Raw genomic sequence first — 19239 nt, forward strand, 5'->3', positions numbered from 1 at the left:
TTAGGTTTTCATTTGCTTTAGCTTTTTTTTTTCCCCCCCAAACTGTGCATTTTAGAGTAATATATACACAGTGTATCCTCTCTTTTTGGGTCAGTTGGTCCCTTCCAATTGTTGCATATTGTCTCCCTCAGGGTAGGGAAGACAAGTGAACTGTGAGAGCAGCCAGGGCCAGATTGCCTGCCCAGCTTCTTTACTTCTCAGGAAAGAGATATAATAAACAAAAGGAAAATAGAATTTCCAGAAATTACAGACACAATTTTTTTGTAACTGTGCATCAAAAATACTTTAAAAGGCCAAGTTTCAATAGATTATTTCCAATACATGTAATTATCAGCCAAGAACTGCACTGAGCAACAATACATCAACCTTAGCACCAAGGACCTCAAGGACCTCAAGGCATCTTTGTATTTTACTGTGGCACAGTCCTGTCTGTCACCACTTTCTGCTACCAAGGCATATCAGAAGACAACAGTTGTGCTGTAAGGATTGAAGATTGCAGTCTTATTTCTCAAGAGTGACTGCATAACCAAAGGCCAAAAGAAACAGCCAAAGTCTGGACAGACAATTAAAGGAATTTTACAAGTCGTCAAGCAATCAGAGGGCTGTAAATGTAAAATCAACACTTTGCATAAACTACCCTGAAATGAATGCTCATGAGATGCTCTGTGGCAATGAGAACAAGATAAAAACCTATAAATAAAAGCCATCCAATTTCAGAGCGATTCAGATCAGCTATTCCCCTGAATCCTTAAGAACCAATTATAACAGATTATAGGGCACACTTAATGCAAAAAGTCCAGTTTGAGGACACCAATTTCACCCTTTCTCCTTGTCTGAGAAGTTTATCTCTGAAGCAAAAAGACATCAAGCAATTTAAAAAGAGAATCCATTTCTGTCCTCAAAATTCTTAGTGACCTGGAAACAGAATTAGACATAGCCATATGCTTGCACACTGACATGCTCCTCCCTTGCCCACAAGTTCCAGCAGTTGCCAGATAATCTTTGCTCAGAAACAGCAAGGACAGAGCCTTATAGTACTAATAAAATCGAGCAAAATGAGCTTTCATTTGAAGAGTTAACCTGGAGGCAGCCAAAGGAAGCTACCATCAGTTTACAACAAATTGATTGAAACAATTTGACTTAAAACTGAAAGAATCCAAGTCCTCCTGCTGCAGTTGGCAGGGATTCATGAGAATGGCAAGCATGGCAGGCTTAGACCAAAGCCTTCCGAAGGACTAAAAATGTGTCTGCCCTGCTCACAAACCAAGGAGAATGATCTGAAATGATACTAAAGTTTTGATTAAGAAACAAGAAGCTTGCAGCAAAGGAGGAACACACACAAGCTCTAACAGAAGGAGAGAGAAACAACCCACCCCAGATATTTAAGAGGCTAAAAGGGCAGTCCTATCCTGAAGTGTGGTTAGGAAGTTGCAACAGGAAATACAGAAGTGTTCAAACAATAGCAGTTAAGATCATGATGAAAATCAAGTTCACTTTATAGTACAAGAGAAGTCTGAGAAAGCAGAAGTAATTATCAGGCCCAAAACCAGGTCAGGAATATGCCACACACTTATTTCTGGTACAGAATACACCTCCACATCATGGCATGGGAGAAAGAGAATATAGACACATAAATCCAAGGCTACATCCTCTGGATTCATCAGACTCCACGGGGAGTTGTTTTTATATTTAACAACTAAGTAGTATCCAAATATCAGCACGGTTTCAATTTAATTTAATTGGTTGGGAAACAGCCTGGCTGCTGCAGATGGAAAAGCTTTAGAGGATACAACTAATTGTTCATATATATATAAAATATTTAACAAAGGGAGGGTCTATGCATCCAAATGGGAGAAAGAAGGAAGATGCCAAGACAGACCTATCTATTCTCACTAGATGCATTCAATGCTATAAATGTATGGGAAAAGGAATAGTGGAAAGGGTGAAGAAATCTCTGAAGTAATGCAGCACATTAATATTTATAGTAGGTAAGTATAAGTAAAATTAATCTGTGTTGCTAAGTAAACATATCTCTGGAGAGACATGGGAATGAAAGAGGGCGAAAAAAATAGGTAAGTGTTCTGACAGCTAAAATGCCATTGGGGCAGGCAGGTCAAGCAGCTTATCTACTTTCAGAAGAGCTCACCGAACACAACAAGAAATATTTTCAAAGTAGTTGACTTTTTCATTCCCCCCACTGAGGATGAAAGCAACTGGGATTTCAACTATTCTCTTCCTCCTCTTCCTCCAAACATTCGCAAGCCAAGCATAACAGCAATGTGATAATGCATGAGGTTTTTTAAGGATAAATGCTAACTTAGATCTAAGTGTACACAAGTGAAAGCTATTTTCATTCTCATCCTTGACTACATCAGAAGCGGCACACAGAGGGTAGTTAGCAGCTTAAGGGGTTAACATGCAGGGGTTTATAATAGAGAAGTACAAACAACAAACAAAACAACAGCCTGTCCCAAGTTTAAAGAGCGTGGAAAGGCAGAAGCCTTCAGAGCCACCTGCGCAACCCAGGGCAGCAATAAAAACATCTGTCCTGCTGCACATCTCACTCAGGGATTTGGAATCTGGCCGGTCTGTGTCTCTCCTGGGCTTAACACAGCCCTGCGAAGATTACATGCACCGCTCTAAAAAAAGGGGGAGAAAACCACCTTAGCTGTCCGCAAAAGCAGTGCCGGGCACTGGGGATACCCAGAGGGTGCTGTCAGATGAGATCAGCTGAGCACGACCGGAGCCCCAACCATGTCAGGTCGCTTCCACACACGGTTCCCGCCTCTCCCATCGCATACAATGAACACAGAATAAACCGGGCGGTTTTATGGAGACAGCCCCGCGCCGCCCCATCCTTCACAGAGGGGCTGGGTACGACCGGCACCGTGCCCCATGAGGGCCGGGAGGGAGCTGCCCTGCCCCAGCACGGGCCTGCTGAGGGGCACCGGGACCCCCGCCCGTCCCCTCGGCTGTCAGCAGGCCACAGCCCAGGGGCGTGTGAGCCTCGTTCCCGGGCACCGTGGGCCCGCATCGCCCCCGGCCCGGGGCCCGGACACCGGCGGCACCGGGGTGGGGGGTGAAGCAGAGGGGGTGCAGCGCATGCGCAGCACCGCGCGCCGGACCCCAACGGCCGCCGAGCGCCGCGCTGCCCTCAGTGCCCGCCGGGACTCACCGAGGCGCAGGGGCTGGAGGTGGCGCTGGGGGTAGGCGAGCGCTGCACCGTAACCAGAGCCATCGAGGCGCGGCGGGCCCCCCCCGTCCGGCCGTTCGGCGGGGGCGTCACTCCATGGCGGGGACAGGGGAGGGGAGCGGAGGTGGCGCAGCGGCGGCGGCGGCCGCAGGGGGCGGCAGCGGCGACAGCTCCGCGCGCGCCCGCAGCCTCTCGCCGACTGAGGCGCGGCGGGGCCGGGCCGGCCGGGCACAATGAGGCGCCAGCGCGCACGCGCCGGCTGTCAGCGCGCGCGCGGCGCCGCCCCCTGGCGGCCGCGCCGCATTAACCCCCGCGGCGCCGGCGGCTCCTGAGGGGTCCCGGCATCACCCGGTCTCGGTCCCTGAGGGGGTCGCGATAGGCTGGGGGCTTCGACATCCTCACCCCGGTCCGTGAGAGGGCTGGGATGGGCTGGGGGGCTCGACATCCTCACCCCGGTCCATGAGAGGGCTGGGATGGGCTGGGGGCTTCGACATCCTCACCCCGGTCCGTGAGAGGGCTGGGATGGGCTGGGGGGCTCGACATCCTCACCCCGGTCCGTGAGAGGGCTGGGATGGGCTGGGGGGCCCAAGCATCCCCTCCCCGGTCCCTAAGGAAGCTGCAATGGGCAGGAGGGTCCCGGCATCTCCACCCCGGTCCCTGAGGGGGCTGCGATGGGCAGCCCTGAGGGACCTGGAGTGCCCCAGCATTCTCTCCCCGGTTACTGAAGGGGTTTCGGCGTCTCCCCCGGGTCCCTCAGCCTCATAGGCGGCTTTTATTAATGTATGTCAGCAGGGCACCCTTCATGTGCCTCCTGCCTGGTGATGGTTTGTGGAATCCCATCCCACTGGGATAGTGGGTATGGCAACCACTGGTGGAAAAGTTGCCAAATGGTGAATGTTGCCATTAATAGTCACATAACATCGCTTTTCCTTGGATTAGGCAGCAATAGTAACTCCATAATGAGAAGTGTATAGCATCTCTTCGTACATCAACGCACACATCCAAGCACCAAAACCCACATCTAATGATTGCATCTTAAGCGTTCAAACATTCCCAGATGCAGAACTGTTTGGTGTTTGGGGGTCTGAAACAAAGGGTCAAGTGCTATTAAACTTATTTGCTTTTCAATTTCAGCCTGGTGCCACCAAATTAATGGAAAGGAGGTAATTTGGATCAAGAATCTACAAAATTCATGGGAAAAAGGTGACTGGAATCAAGAATTGTCTTGGGTATTGAATGACAACATTACATATGATAACCAGAAACTGTTCTAAACATTAAGCAGAACAAACTCTTTTTCTGGAGTGTGTATCAACCCATAGATTCCATTTAAGTACATGGCTGATGCTGCGTCAATCTGTTCCTCAGATTGAGGGCACTTTTCCCCCTGTAAATTTAAGAACTGGAGAAGACACATAGTTTCTCTTTAGGTTATTCCTCAGTTGAAATAATGATCCGGGAGTCTCCTGTAGCTGGACTTGGCTATGATGGGGAAATCAGATTTGCAAAAATGGGACATTTTGCCTCCTGGTGGACAGGTGAGAATGGAGGAAGGGATGGAGGACAGGCTCCCTAAACTGGACTAAACAATTCACAGAGTAGGCTGCACAGCAAGCTAAGGTCTTGAACATGCAAGTATAGGGCTGCTTTCAGGCCCGTAGCTCATGTTCACGTACGTCTGCATTGACAGAGAGGATTGACAGAAGACTAAAATTCCCAGAGTAGTGTAGCAGTTCCCTCACCTGAGACTGGTGTTTCATTCTGGATTTTGATCGAGTCATGCAAGGATTACTGTCAAAAAATGATTATTTAAACCACGTTCCAAAGTAGACTTCTGTGTAATTTTCATATACTCTGTAGATCTTCCAGGTATTTGAACAGCAAACTCTTTTACAAAACATTTACCACAGGTAAACAATGGAGTTGCTATCTACAGTTCACTAGAAGTCCAACATATCAGTTATTAGCTACAACAATGACAAATTGTGATAGTCCTCCAGCCTCTAGAAAGGTGTAATTTGCATGTGAAGTGTTTTTTTAGCAGCAGAATTTAAATGTGGAGGAGGAAGCTATAAAGCAGATGTACTGGGATTGAAAAGAGCAATTAGAGGGCAGGCTGTGGTCACAGCATCAGTGTTGGTACAGAAAACAGACTGGAAGTCTGTGGCCTTATTCCTTCCTGTGCTGGAAGCACTGTGGTCAGCACCTGCTGCTTCAGCCCAGAGTAGCATTTAAAAGAAGAGCTGTACATGAGCTGGTTTTGTACACTTTTCCAAAACTGACTATTTAACACACTGCAAACATTTCCTTGGCTAACACAACTTATTATTACTACGTGTTAGGGCTTTTATTGCATAATCTTGGTATCAGTTGCGAAAGCAAACAAAGAGTGCTCCCAAAATGTACCTTACACAGAAAAAGAAAAAAAAAAAATATAGAAGATGCAATTCCAGCAAAACATCTGTGATGACATATTCAGCCCATTGTTTTGTCAACAGTGCAAGTATTTGGTGGCATAATAAAAGGATATACTTTGCTTAGCAAAAACATTAAGGGATAACAGCCAAGTTAGATAGGGTACAATTAAAGGCTTGCTTAACCCACGGGATTCCACTTCCAGAAAAATAAAAATAGAGCTGTTTTGATCCATCCTGCTAAGATCTAGTTGTATATTCTTGTTTGGGGGTTGAAAAAAAAATAATCTTTTTTTTTTTATATTTATGTTTCATTCTCAAAAAGTTTTGTAAGGTAATTGTAATAGCAACAGAATTCTGAATTGCAAAGGGGAAAAACCAAGCCCACCTGGGAGAAGAGATAACAGGAATTAATCATGTGCAAACTGCTTTGAGGAAAAAGTGCACAATCCAGTTTAAAGCCTCATTTTAAATTACTTCTGTGCACTAATTTTCTGCTTCATTTTGTTAACATAATTGATGCTAGACTTCAACACATCTTGGAAATACACTGCAATGAGTATATTTCCTTCTGATATGTTTCTCCAAATAAATAGCAAAGAAATGATAATTTATTACAGTGTATTTTTCACATGAAAGTTGACCTCCTCTATTTCAAGGTTTCTTACAGGCTATTCCATGAAATGGAGACTAATAGAGGGCAGAGCACCTTGCAGCTGTTCCAATGACAAATACCATAGATAAAGTAACAGTTCAGTTTCCCTGCAGGTAGGCAATCCAAAGGTTTTGCCACTTCCAGTATAAAATACAAAGAAAGAAACATCATTGGATAAACCTTATTTCCTGGCAGAAATTGCTGTAAGTTTCTCAGTTGGTAGTCGTGCCTAACCCAAGGGAATTGCTGAACAGGCATCTGATTTACATTCGTGTAAGTGGGTGCAGAATGCCTGTCGTAGATGTGCTTGTCTTTTGCCTTCTCCTTTTCCTGTCATATTATTCTTTAAAGAATATAGGAGAGATTATGAAAGGAGATTCATCAAATTCCTTTAGATTCAGGTTTAAAAGCAGTCTGAGAAAATGGCACTGTGCACTCCCCTCTCGTTAATGCTTGTGTGCCTTTCCTGCAAGACTGCTTCAAAGCAACACAATAAAGAAAGCCTGGAAATGTTTAAATCGAGTTTGTAATAAATTTCTTTTTATGTCTAAGATCCTCACATTTGGTTTACACATCCTCCCTTCAGCTGGTAATGGACTTGACACAGTTATGGAGTTTGTGAACCTTGAATCTGAAGGTAACCTGTCAGTGCCACCTGTGGATTCACTCTCTTTTTTTTTTCTCTTAATGTTCTCTGTTGCTATTCATAGTCCTTTTTTGATTTTATTTTATTTTCAGTCATGTGATGCAATGTTCTAAGTTCAGTACAGAAGAGTCTGTTGGGCTGTGCCAAAGCCAAAAGACAACCTACAGCAATTCTGATCGTGGAAAGATATAGCAACCTTTGGGATTATTGCTTAGCAACTGCAAACACACAGAGGAGTAAAACTCACAGCCCAGCTCCACAGCAGGTCTGAGAAATCCCTAATTCACTTCAAGATTTTTAATGGTTGAGAACAGATGGGCATATATTAAATCCCTGTTGATTTGCAAAGCCACTTTGAAAGCAGGAGGAATAAGATCTATTTTGATACCTGCTCCAAAGGTAAGAAAAACAGTTCTTCAAAGCTTCAAAAAGCAAAGGAGAAAACATTTTAGAATTTTAATTGTATTGAAAAGATCATGTATTAAAAGGGTATTGGGCTTTTTGTGATGAGATAAATATGCTCTCTGAAACACATGAGGGAAAGGCAAAATTATTTCTGAGCAATAGAATGTCGAAGAGATTTGGCTTTGTTTTTGAAAATACTTTTGTAACTCAAACATCTTGAAAATATTTACCTAAACAAACTTTAGTCTTTCCTGGCTTTATCCCGCCCATCAAAATTCTCTAACAGAGTAACAGTGAAACCATAAGAATATTGTTTATGAGCAGATTTGGGTTTTGTACAGAAAACACAGAGATAATCTTTTTGTACCTGCAGGGATTCCAGCAAGAATATTTTTCTCACAGAAAAGGAGCCAGGGAAATGGCATCCTACTAAATAATGGAAAGCTTATCTTGCCTTTAGCTTGAACAAAGGCTTACAGGAAACTTTATATCACACTTCAAATTTCCTGGGTGTTTCTAGAGCTTGCTTCTGTGCTCCATGCTTGCTGTTATTTGGGCTCCATTTGGGAATGCCATGGGCCCCGAGAGCTCTCAATATTATTGTAAAATCATAGACTCATAGAATCATTAAGTTTGGAAAAGACCTCCAAGATCATCAAATCCAACATTTGACTAAACACAACGATGTTAATATGACCATGGCACTGAGTGTCACGTTCAGTTGTTTCTTGAGCACTCCCAGGGATGGTGGCTCCTCCCCTTCCAATGCCTCTCCACTCTTTCAGTGGAGAAATTCTTCCTAATGGGCCAAATTCTCAACTAATGAAAATCAGCACTGAAGGTTATGAGCCAATGGAGTCTTATCCGTTGTGTGTCTCTGTAATCCTCCACAAATCCCAAGTTTCATGTCCTGATTGTAGCATTCCTGTGTTGTTTATTTTTTTCTTTGTTCTTCCATACCCTCTTAGTCTTCTTCATCTGTACTGCATTAAAGCACTGGGCACAGTTCTCCATGCTCTGCTTCCATTCCTGGAGTTATGTGGATGCTGTGGAATTGAGAAAGAACAGTCACACTGGTTGTTTCATGTTTTGTTTTGGTCAGAAACATGGAGATCCTTTAAAAACATTTACTAATCCTCAAAACCATCCTAACAAAAGGTTGAGAGCAGTGTAGAAAACATATTCATCATCTTTCAGAATCAGCCACCTCATAAAGCAGAGTGCAGTTGTCACTTTAGCATTGCACAGAAACTGCAGAGGGTTTCATAAAGGATGTTTTAAAAATAACAGAAGTATTTGAAACTACAAGAACAGTTTATTTTGGCACAACAAAACCAGCTGATTTGGAATGTGACCAGAACATTTGGTTAACACCCTGCTCTGAACCAAGGAGTCTGGTTTTACAGCTTATTGAAAGGAACTCACCTAAGCAAGGAACAATTCCACAGGGTAGACAGGTTCCCCTTTCTACCACTGTAAATCCAGACCCCTTTCCAGCTCATGTCCTTTGGTGGCAAAACCAACTACCAGCCTAAAACCCTCTCTGTGGGTGAGATAGACAGCTTGAGCCAGAAATCCATCCCATTTCCCAGCAGGAATGGACCTTTGGAAAAAATTTACTGGAAGATGCCAACAAGCCCATTGAGAAAACAGAAATTTAATGCTATGAAGCATCCCACCCATCCAGGCAGTATTTGTACTCCAACAGTGTTAATGAACGAGAAGGTCAACATATTGATAATTAAATTTGTGTGCCAGGAGGGATGTAGATCACATTTATGCATTTCCTAGAAGGCTGAACAGCTTCAGAACAGCTACAAATGCTTAAACAGGAAGAGCAATACATATCGAAAGCTCTGGATCTGGATCTCCTATGAAAACTGAAAGACCTCAGTGAAAATAACTTTTTTAAACAAAAACTTGAAGAGGATAGTGTGGCAACAAGTTCAGAGTGGAGTTCCATCTCTAATTTGGAATGGTGTTAGATTATTTTTTAATATCACCTTTCTCTTGCTGTTGTGTTTAATGCTGACCCGGGGATTTACAGCATGCTACTGATTTTTCATGCTTTGAATCATGTAGTAGCCAGGTTTCTGCTCTATTTTGTGTGTGTAAATGCATGGAGACACATAGAAACATTTTTCAAATTGTGCCTTGCAAGCAGCTCAGTTTTTTCCTGGTATTTCACAGAATTAACATTTTGAGCACTGAAGGTTGAGATTGTAAAGGAATTCTTCTTTTACAGAGTGATCTACAGCATAAAGTGCTTGTGAACAACTTAATTACAGAATTCATGGTATAGGTTTCTACATTCTGTGGAAGCTCTGCTGACCCGTGCACCTGTGTTCTTGTTACCTTAACAAAATGTCCAGAGCAAAAAAGAGTTGCCACAGTTAAAGTTGTTTGTGGGACAAGCTTCCTCACTGTTCTTCACAGCTTCAGAAAAGCTGATGCAGAGGAGGCATGTAAAGGAATCTTGCCCCTGGGTATTTGGAATTTTCCATTACTTGCTTCCTTTGTCTCATATCCACTGGATTTCCTGGAGGCAGGGAATGGACCTGAACAGAAATAATGTGCTGGGGGTAAGAGGATTCTGCTGGTGGGAACTGTTCACTGGTTGTTTTTTGAGTCTCTAAGTGACCAGGAATTAATCATTCCCCTTTTGTGTCTCAGTTTCTTCTGCCCTAAGAAAGGAACACACTAGTTTAGTTTCTCTGTCTCCAAGGGCTGTTGTGATACATAATTGATCTTTATAAATCATTTACTGATCTTTGAAGTAAAGGGTCTGTATTTATTTAAGAGTACAAAGCAGCAGTAACAGAATAAAAAAGGAATATAGAAAAAAATATTAGTTTGTGCCTAACAATTGACTCTATTCCTGTGTCGCCTGTTAGGGCACTGCTGCATCTTTTGGCTTTATATAACATCTGCTTCTTTTCTGTGTCACAGTGATTGAGGTATAGCTGCTCAGCCAGAAGAATCAGCCCAATCTGCAGATCTACAAGATCCTGAACTTGGCCATAAGCACAGGACTGCAACAGAGATGGAAAGCAATCAGGGGCGTGATGAAGTGCCATGTCCTAGTAACTACACTTCATGGAAAGAGTGTTTTCATGAAAAGGTACAACAAAGGTGTCTGAGTCTGCAGGAGACAAAGGTGAAGTTGGTTCAAGCACAAAAGGCAGAAGAAGCAAAGGTGAGAAGGAGAGAACCCGGGGACTGGCTGGCCAGAGAGTGGTACAATGAGGAGAAGGAGACACTCAATACTCGCATCTATTTGCTCGACAGCCTCCTCCCTACATTAATCCCAGGAGTAGAAAATTTGTTAATGGAAGTGGAAAGAAACCACGTGCTTGTATCAGACCAAGAACCAACCAGATTTAACCCCATTAATTATCTTGGAGAATACCTGATGAGGCATAACCCTCAGTATATTGTTCCTCCAAAACCAGGCCCATACCTGCGAGAAATGAAGGTGGTCTTGGAGGAGCTCAAATCTTTGAAGCAAGGTACAACATCACAGAGGTGAGAGCACTGACAGTGTGGCTGGTCACAAGGCCAGAGCTGTTATCTTGGTCTCTGTTTTACAAAAGGAATGGTGTCCCTGCAGCCTGGCTGGCAGAATCTTGAGCAAAACACACTTTGTGGAGTGCAGTGCTAGGGATGGTATTTGTCTCATAAAAACTTGAGAAGCAGGACAAATGCCAGAACATGGCACACAGAATGAAACACTAGTTATTCCTGTTTAAGGCAATATTCTGCCCTTCACAAAGATATAGTTCCTCCTTAAACTCTCTCTTAATTACACATGAGCAATGCAAACTTCTTCCAAACCAGTCTAGCTTAGTGACAGAAGCTATTTGGGACAGGCGTTAGTATCAAAGGTCTGGACACTCTTTAGATCATTTCTTCTGTAGTGTTCCAAACTTAATAAAAACGTAACCTTTTTTCCTCCTTCAGGATGATTTCTCTTGACCAAGACAACAACATTGTCCTGGCACATTGTAGAAACTCCTTCTCCTGGGATTTTTATTTAAGCTTTCATTTTATATTCTATTTTTCCTTTTAAAGTAGAAACTGTTTTGTATTTTGTTCTGTTGCTTATTTCTAGGCTGTTTGCTTTAGTGTAATATTTAATGAATATTGGAAAGGGCTTCCATGACACTTTACAAAATGCTAAGGTTAGAATGTAAGAACATTAGATGAACAATAATGCTTTATTTTCATTGCTGTCTTCAGGAAAATATAGATGTGAACTTTTCAGTTCATACATGATCCAGAGGCGACTGTGATTAATGTTAAAATGACTTATTCACTACTAGATCACTTTATTCTGTATCTGTGTTTGTAGAATAATGACTTCTGTTTGAATGACTTTGTATTTGCATAAATTGTTCATACACCTTGAATATTGGTTTCAGTGTCAGGAATTAGGGAAGTAAAATGTTGACATGTCTTATGCATAATTCCTAAATGAAGATAATTGAAGTTGCCAGTATTATAATGCTTAAAAGAATATGTTTAGTCTCTCTATCTGAGCTTCTGTTTCCACATTTCCATTAAACATACTGGTGCAGTTTGTAGGAAGCATGCCTGATGTGAATATAAAAAGACAGTGTGAGAAGTGAATTTCATAGTCACTGATAAAATAATTTCAGTTTTATTTTCTATTTTTTACATGTTGGTCCACTGAAACAAATGAGCTGGGGAAATACATCTTTCAGTGAGTTTTCATTCAAGCACAGGCTGTTCTGGGGGGATGCTTAGGATGTCAGCCTCGCCACTTTGCTTTAGGAACAATTTTATCATTCCTGTTGCATCACAGAGGGACACCTGGATACAGGACCATATCTCACTTTTATGTTAAAAAAGTAATTGAACTAAAATACATAAAATTTCCTGGGGTTTTGGATTGGGGTTTTGTTTGGTTCTCTTTTATGGGCTTATTTTCCCCTCCTAAAATACTCTTGGTTTTCATTGTGAATCAGAGCTGGTTTCTGGAGAAAGATTTTCCTGTTGAATGCAAAGTGTTGGCTACCCATGACCTGTTATCTTGACCTTGGCTGTTAAGCCTATTTTTACATTTGGAGACAGGTTCTCAATTTGTAGCTCTCAGACCTGAGTCAAAGGAGGTGGCTATCAAGGCTTACAAAAATAAATATCTGCAAAAACAGCATTGCCAGGGTTGCCATTGCCATGATTATGTAATCATGGCTGTAGCAGGTTTTGCATATCCACTGGTAGTAGTATCATGAGATTTGCATTCACAGCAGCTCAGGATTTACATATTTGTGATGGCTGTATTGTGGGATTTGCATGGGATTCTTAAATCACAGCAATGCAGGATTTTAACAACACCACACAGCAGTGAGACTCCTCATGTGAGTCACTGGATTTCAAACAGGCCAGAATTGTTACAAGAGCAGTGCCAGTCTGTGCTCAACACTTCTCATCTAATCACCAGAAAGGTGGGGAATGAAATTCTGGCTCAAATGGAGGTCGTGGGAGCCTTGGCATTACCTTCAGGCAAGGCAGGATTCATCACAGGTTCCCATCTAACACTTACCTATCCTCAGTGAGCTCTCTTGGCCTTTCTCCAGTTTCTCTTTAACTGCTACCTGATTGGGAGTCAAGGCAGGAAAGAGAACAGATGGGAGAAATTCCTTATGCACATGGACTGATACCTGAAACAGAGCCTTTTGTCCAGGGATGGGAGTCCTTCAGGCTGACTCACCCATCCCTGTGTGGGAGGCAGGCAACTCTATTCTTAGGAAACATGTTTGGTTCTGCAGGGAGAAGTCACCTTGCTGCCATCTCATCTTTTCTGGAAATGTCTGATCTCAAATAAGCTCATTTTGCAATGGGTGCCTGGTGCTGTTATCCCTGTTTTGCCATTATTGTCTGAGGGACACCAGGCAGAGGATGCCTCTGCCCAGTTTTAGGACCCTAGAAATGAATGCAAAACTGCAGCCCAATGCAGGTGCAGCACAGAATGTAACTTGTGCTGGACACTGCCCAAATTAATCACCAGAGCACCTTGGCAGCTCTGAGCAGGCTCTGCTTCCAGTTTCGAGAGGAGCTACCTCTACAAATGGTCTGGTTTTCTCCTGCTGCAGCATACATTGGAGAAAAATCTGTTTGTCCACTTAGGTTGGTATCTGCTGCATTCCTTCTCTGCTCTTTGGCTCTGGGAAGGAGTCAGAAGATGGAAAAATATTTTACCCTTCCCCTGCTATCAAAGTGCCCGAGGCTGAGCTGCCTCAGCAGCACTTGTGCAATGCCCACCATCGATTAAGGAACCAAATGATTCATTAAGAAACCTCTGTGATAAATGGCCATGAAGAACAATGACCATGTGATAAAACTGACTGTGATCAAAGTGTATTGCTGTGACATGTAAAACAGGTTTTTCTGTTCATTAAAGAAAATATTGATGGATTATACTGATGGGTAGGATGACCCCAGAAGAATGGAAGAGAGCAGGGACAGGATCAGCCCATTTCAGAGCATGTGAAACACAGAGGGAAGAAGGGAGCAGGAATCATTAGCTAAAATATACGTTTTGGAGTTCTCAGGTACAAAAGAGAAGCAATTCCCCTTTCTCTTAGTAGCTACAGAGTGTGTGAAGGCCACAAAGATGAGCAGCTACCTCAGTGTGGAGAGATTCCAGCAGCCTCCGTGAACAGGAGCTCTTCTTTCTATCTGAACTGATCATTTGGGTTTAAGCATTTTGACCTTCCTAAAGGGTTTTTTCCCCATTTCATAAATTAACAAAGTCAAAATCAAAGCAGATGAGTTCGGGGTCAATTTTATTCATTTGTTTTGTTGTGTGAAATGGAGGATTGGGAAAAACATGGCTGGGTGTTTAGAGAAGCAAAGAAAACAGAAGCATGAAGAAAGGGAGCTGACTGTCAGTCCAAACCTGCAAGCTCTATGTGTTCAAAATGATGGAGAGGCTGAGGTATTATCTCTGTCCTAAGGCAGTGAGGGCTCTATTGTGTGAGGCTGCTTCAGAAATTTCATTGAACATTGCTCTTTGCCAGTGAAGTGCTTGTGAGAAAAGGTACTTGGGTTTGGAGACAATGAAGACTGATGCAATTTTGTTGGTAAATCAACTGTAGCAAAATTATGCACCTGTCTCCCTGCTAGAATTGAAAGAAAATTGAAGGACATCTACACAATAAATGATGAATGTCATTATAAATGTGAAAGTAAAATGTGTCGCTGTTGAAATGACACAAAACTAGGAGAGCTGCACAGATGATTTTCCATTAAATGTCTTCCACATAGACAAGAATTTCAGCAGAGTTGCTTCCTTTCGTTTTGTTCTTTAGGGTAGGCTTAATCAGTCCTAAGTATGTCTATGGTGGTAACTTTCTAATCCATGTTCCCATGTCCTACAGGCTGGCCCAGATGAGGGCTGAGGCAAAGAACAGACGTGAGGAAAGGGAGGAGATGGAAAGACAGAGAGCTGAGGAGACAGCAAGGAGAAAGGAGGTGTTGACAGATCTGTTCAAGGAGTGGATAGTGGATGGCAGAGACAGAATCCCAGCAGCACTGGTAACTAGGGGAGATCCTGCTGTTGCAGACAGGATGAAAGGGACATTTGTTCTAGTGCCATGTGCCCTGGCATGGCAGCAAGGATGGGTGGTGGCTCTGCCACCACAGGATCAGGGGACAGGGCATTGTCCACAAATCTTACCTGTGTATTAGACCCATGGCTGGCCCATATTTCTGATTATTCTGGGTGATGTATTTTAAGAATTGTCTGCTGTTGTCTGCATGACTCAGGCCTTTGACTATTATCTTGATTCCTAGGTTCAGAGTGCCATGAGGTTTTTTCCAGATGTCACTGATGTTATTCCTGAAGATATGAGAAAAGGCAAGTTTTCAATGTGTCTTCCTTAGTTTTACTGCTGTGATCTGAATTATGTGAACTGTGAGAAAACAGCAAATGGATTTGATAACAGAAAAAGAATCTCTAAGAGTAATTACACCAGGATATCAGCCACAAATCTTCAGATAGATTGGAAAGAGACTGAACCACCATGTAATTAATTCATATGTTCTTGAAAAGTATGGAAAAAAATGTTTAAAAAATCTTTCAGGGAGATAGAAAGACCAGATGCAGACCTTTTCCACTTGCATACCTTATTAGCCAGACATTGCCATGTGCTTATTGCTGTTTTTAAGAAGCACTGTACCAACCTCCTCCTTTTTTTTGTTTGTCTCATGAGAGGTCTTGGAAATATTGGCATACTGGGAGATAAGGAACAAAGGTGGGATCAACAAAATTAAAGTCTGACACTGTTGTTACCTGTTATGGTTTCAGGGGCATTGCTGAGGTTTACCTAATGCTCCACCCAATAGCTCATCTCATCAAGCCATTCCCTTTGCCAGTCCCAGGCATCCAGTGACACACAGCCCAGGGCCTCTGTACCAGAGCACTCAGCTCAAAAGATTTCCATAATTCCTGTCCACTTTATATAACTTACACTTGACCTCCCCAGATGATGATAATTGAATAGAACCAGGAACACTGAAGTGGCAACACAAGCCTGCTGCCAGCCCTTTACATCAAGAGCCCATAATGATCATCAATGATAACAAATGTGTCTTTGCTGATTTGGGATGATAAAAAGGGCATTCCAGAGAGTGTTTCTGTGGCTGCTGGAGTCACCTCTGCCTGGAGCTCATCAGCACTGTCTGAATTATAGAATTGTTCCTCTGAGTAATCATCTATTATTGGCAGGACATTGTGTGACTGCCAAACACAGCCCCTGTGCTCCTGTTGTGGAGCTGTGGTTCCCCACTGCAAACAGACCTTGGAACATGAGATTGTGAAGGAATTTCCTGCCCAGATATTTGCTCTCTAGATGCTGGGAGTGCTCTCTGTACTATTTCCCTAATAGGCTCCATTTCTTCATTTATTTCACTTAATGGCATTTAATGTAATTAACGGAACACTACACTATGTTTTATAGTTTAATAAAGATAATGTATAGTTTAGGAACATATTAACCAACAAGAGATAAATGCATTCTATGATGAATTTTCTCATTACTCCTGATATATTCAGAAGAAAGAACAGAAAAATAATGCCAACAGAAATAGTATGTCTGTTCTCAAAGAACTCATTCAGAAACCTATATAGATGTTTGATGTATCTTCTCAGTTCCATTATAGCAGCACAGAAACTGACCAAAACATACTTTTGAATATGATCATCAGTAAAAATGTTCCCATATTCTTGAGAAAATTACTATGATTTTCAGATTCCTCTCTTCCAAGCAGAATCCATGTCTCCAGAGTTCTAAGGCAGTTTTATCTGTTTGTTAAATCAAAAATAATTTCCTCCCTCACATAATTAGTTGTAAGTACTGTTAAAATCATCACAATTTGCACCAACTTATGTCAAGAATAAATATAATTCCACAGTTCTGAATAGCTAAATGGAGATTCTGAGCAAGAGAAATGCAAGAGGATTTAGATGGTTAGATGGTCTCAGGACAGTCAGACAGCTTCAGCTACTGTGGGACAACCTCAAATAAATGTCATCCAACATGAGAAGAAAGCTAATGTAACAGCACAATGTGTGATAATTTGTATACAATATGCAAAATCACAACTGTTGCTTTCTAAACCAATATCCCTTCTTTTTTTTACCAGCAACCCATGACAGGACGCTGAAAATCTTAAACACGTTGGAAAAAACAGTAAGGCTAAATGAGTTCACAAAGGTGAGAAATTCAATAAGAGCATTTGGTTCAGAACGTGAGGTTTATCACAAAGTGTCAGCATTTCTCTGGGGACAGCCCAGAGGAGTAAGTCAAGGGCTCCCCTTCTCTAGCATCCCAGGTAACTGGCTGTATCTGGACATTTCACATTCTATCTCCATCCTTTGCTCTCACAACACTTTCATTCTGGCTAGCTGTTTTGCTTTCCTCAGAGCTGCAGCCTGTGCTGCTCTTTGGGAAGTTACTCCTGGAGTAGTGGTTTTTAGGACACCCCTCCCTGTCCCTTTCTAGAATGTCAAAGCCCTGAATCACTTGTGAATTCAGACTTTGCTTGGCTGCTCACAGGAGGTTTGGTATCCCACTACCAACTTTAGCCTAGGGTAATTAGTAACATCTTCACAGTATTGTTATTTCTGACTAAGTTCCATTAACCAGGATGAACCACATCGTGAAGACCTGGGATGAGAAGTGAACTGTCGCTGGTCTGAACCATAAACAATCTGCAACAAGCCTCATAAATATTAATGAAGCATTACCAAATAGTTTTAAACTCAAAAGCTGCCATTGGGAAGCATAAGAAGCATGGGTTTAACTCATCAAAATCATAAATGTACTTGGAAGTTTCACCCCATTACTCTGCTGCTTCTTAAGCTGAAAACAACCAGTCTGGTTCAAACTATATTTATTGAAAGCTGTCCAGGCCAAGGCTTTACCAGCAATTTCTACCTGTGACAGAGCTAGATTTTATGGCTGGGTAATTAAACCTGTGAAAAGGAGTGTTTAGAATAGGAATAATGGCAGACCCTCATTGCAGCAGTGCTAGTGTTATAATACTGTTATAATAATTAAAACCAGAGTATAAAGCAGCTGTGCAGAGACTAATTCCAAGCAACCATGTGTGATTTTTTGTGCTTTTTTTCCCTCTCAGAAGACTCACATGTTTGGTATTTTGCACAGAGATGCATTTTTATGGTAACTTGTTGAAGGTTTTTTTAAGCATGAAATAAGATATTTTTGAATTTAACCTCAGAATTATTGCATCTAATTATGAAGACTATTGTGGATAATGAGAGCCCAGAGAATTGCTTTTGTTACTGCAATGAAGCATCAGTCCATAACCCCTACGGTACATATATATAATCACTGAATGAATTCATGCTCCATTAGCATTAGAAAACTGTTTAAAATATACTTTGTGTGCTCTTTATTTTAACTCAATTAAAAATATGACAACAGAGATCAGAAGCACAAAAGACATGGATTGTCAGGCTTTCTGATTTGCCAGGAATGTTCTCTCAGAACATATTCTCTGATGCTTTTTCCAGTCCAGTTTTAATTGAAACAAATGATGGGGCTTTCATCACTTCTCTTGGGAACTGTTCTATTATCAGGACAGGGCTTCTTCTAATTCTCAGCTACAATTTACCTTTGTTCACCCCTTTCCATCATCCACCAAACCCAGAAAGAGATCATCTTCCTCCATGCTGGTCACAGCCCTTTTCTATGTGGAAAGCATTGCTTTTAATGGACCTTAAAATTAAATAGCACTTTTTTTCCTTCCTTGAATTCAGTGCAGCTTTGTGTTACTTAAAGGTTGTTAGAAAGTAAGTAGAGAGACCTCACACATTATTGTTTTTTGTGTTTGGGGTGGTTTTTTTTCAAAAATGCAGAACAGTGGATGCTGTATTTTTACATCCTTTGTGGGGTCTTTTATATGAAAAGCATTTAAATCCCAGAGACCAGCTCTTAATAGTTTATTTCACAAGCTTTGTGCTCTAACATACAGAGCCCCCAACAGTCTGGCACAAAGCTATGGACACCAAGGGAAATGCTCATATTGCCTTTGCAGGGTCAGAACCAGGCTTTAAAGGTTAGATTATTTTCCATGATTGCATATGGCTTCCTCCATTTCTAGTGAGATCAGTAGAACAACAAGAAGAAAAGATCCATTGTTTTTGGTGCTATTGGGTCCACAAACTACACTAAGGTCTCTGGGCATCAAGAAGGAGGCATGCCAACTTTCTTTGGAGAGGTATCAAAATCTCTCAGTTAATAACAAATAAATGTATGGTAATTATGTGTACAGTAATTTGCATATCATCTAAGAAAGGCTTAAGCCTGTGATGGTGCCTCCTGCCCACATGGTGCTTGTAAAGTGTCCTGTGAAGCTGTTAGACAGCAGTATTAGT

At 42.0% G+C, this 19239-nt stretch overlaps 2 protein-coding genes across 4 annotated transcripts in view; one reads left to right on the plus strand and one right to left on the minus strand.

The window, feature by feature from the left end:
* SSH2 (slingshot protein phosphatase 2) overlaps positions 1-3286 on the minus strand; it is a 91721-nt gene extending 88435 nt beyond the window's left edge. Inside the window, exon 1 of one of the 2 annotated variants that reach the window (XM_015646576.3) lies at positions 3176-3286. In XM_015646576.3, coding sequence (XP_015502062.1) covers positions 3176-3238 — 63 coding nt within the window. In that variant the 5' untranslated portion in view covers positions 3239-3286. The remainder of the gene's footprint in view (positions 1-3175) is intronic. The other variant, XM_015646575.3, reaches the window with a different exon arrangement.
* Positions 3287-3511: 225 nt separating this feature from the next.
* The window catches only part of EFCAB5 (EF-hand calcium binding domain 5), a 35720-nt gene continuing 19992 nt past the window's right edge, over positions 3512-19239 (plus strand). The window contains exons 1-9 of one of the 2 annotated variants that reach the window (XM_015646581.1): positions 3512-3599; positions 4328-4396; positions 6267-6375; positions 6815-6899; positions 7001-7307; positions 10263-10838; positions 14717-14873; positions 15132-15195; positions 16983-17053. In XM_015646581.1, coding sequence (XP_015502067.1) covers positions 10357-10838; positions 14717-14873; positions 15132-15195; positions 16983-17053 — 774 coding nt within the window. In that variant the 5' untranslated portion in view covers positions 3512-3599; positions 4328-4396; positions 6267-6375; ... (1 more) ...; positions 7001-7307; positions 10263-10356. Of the gene's footprint in view, positions 3600-4327; positions 6376-6814; positions 6900-7000; positions 7308-10262; positions 10839-14716; positions 14874-15131; positions 15196-16982; positions 17054-19239 lie in introns of both variants that reach the window. The other variant, XM_033518961.1, reaches the window with a different exon arrangement.

Source organism: Parus major, chromosome 19 (genome assembly GCF_001522545.3).
Source record: "Parus major isolate Abel chromosome 19, Parus_major1.1, whole genome shotgun sequence".
Lineage (NCBI taxonomy): Eukaryota > Metazoa > Chordata > Aves > Passeriformes > Paridae > Parus > Parus major.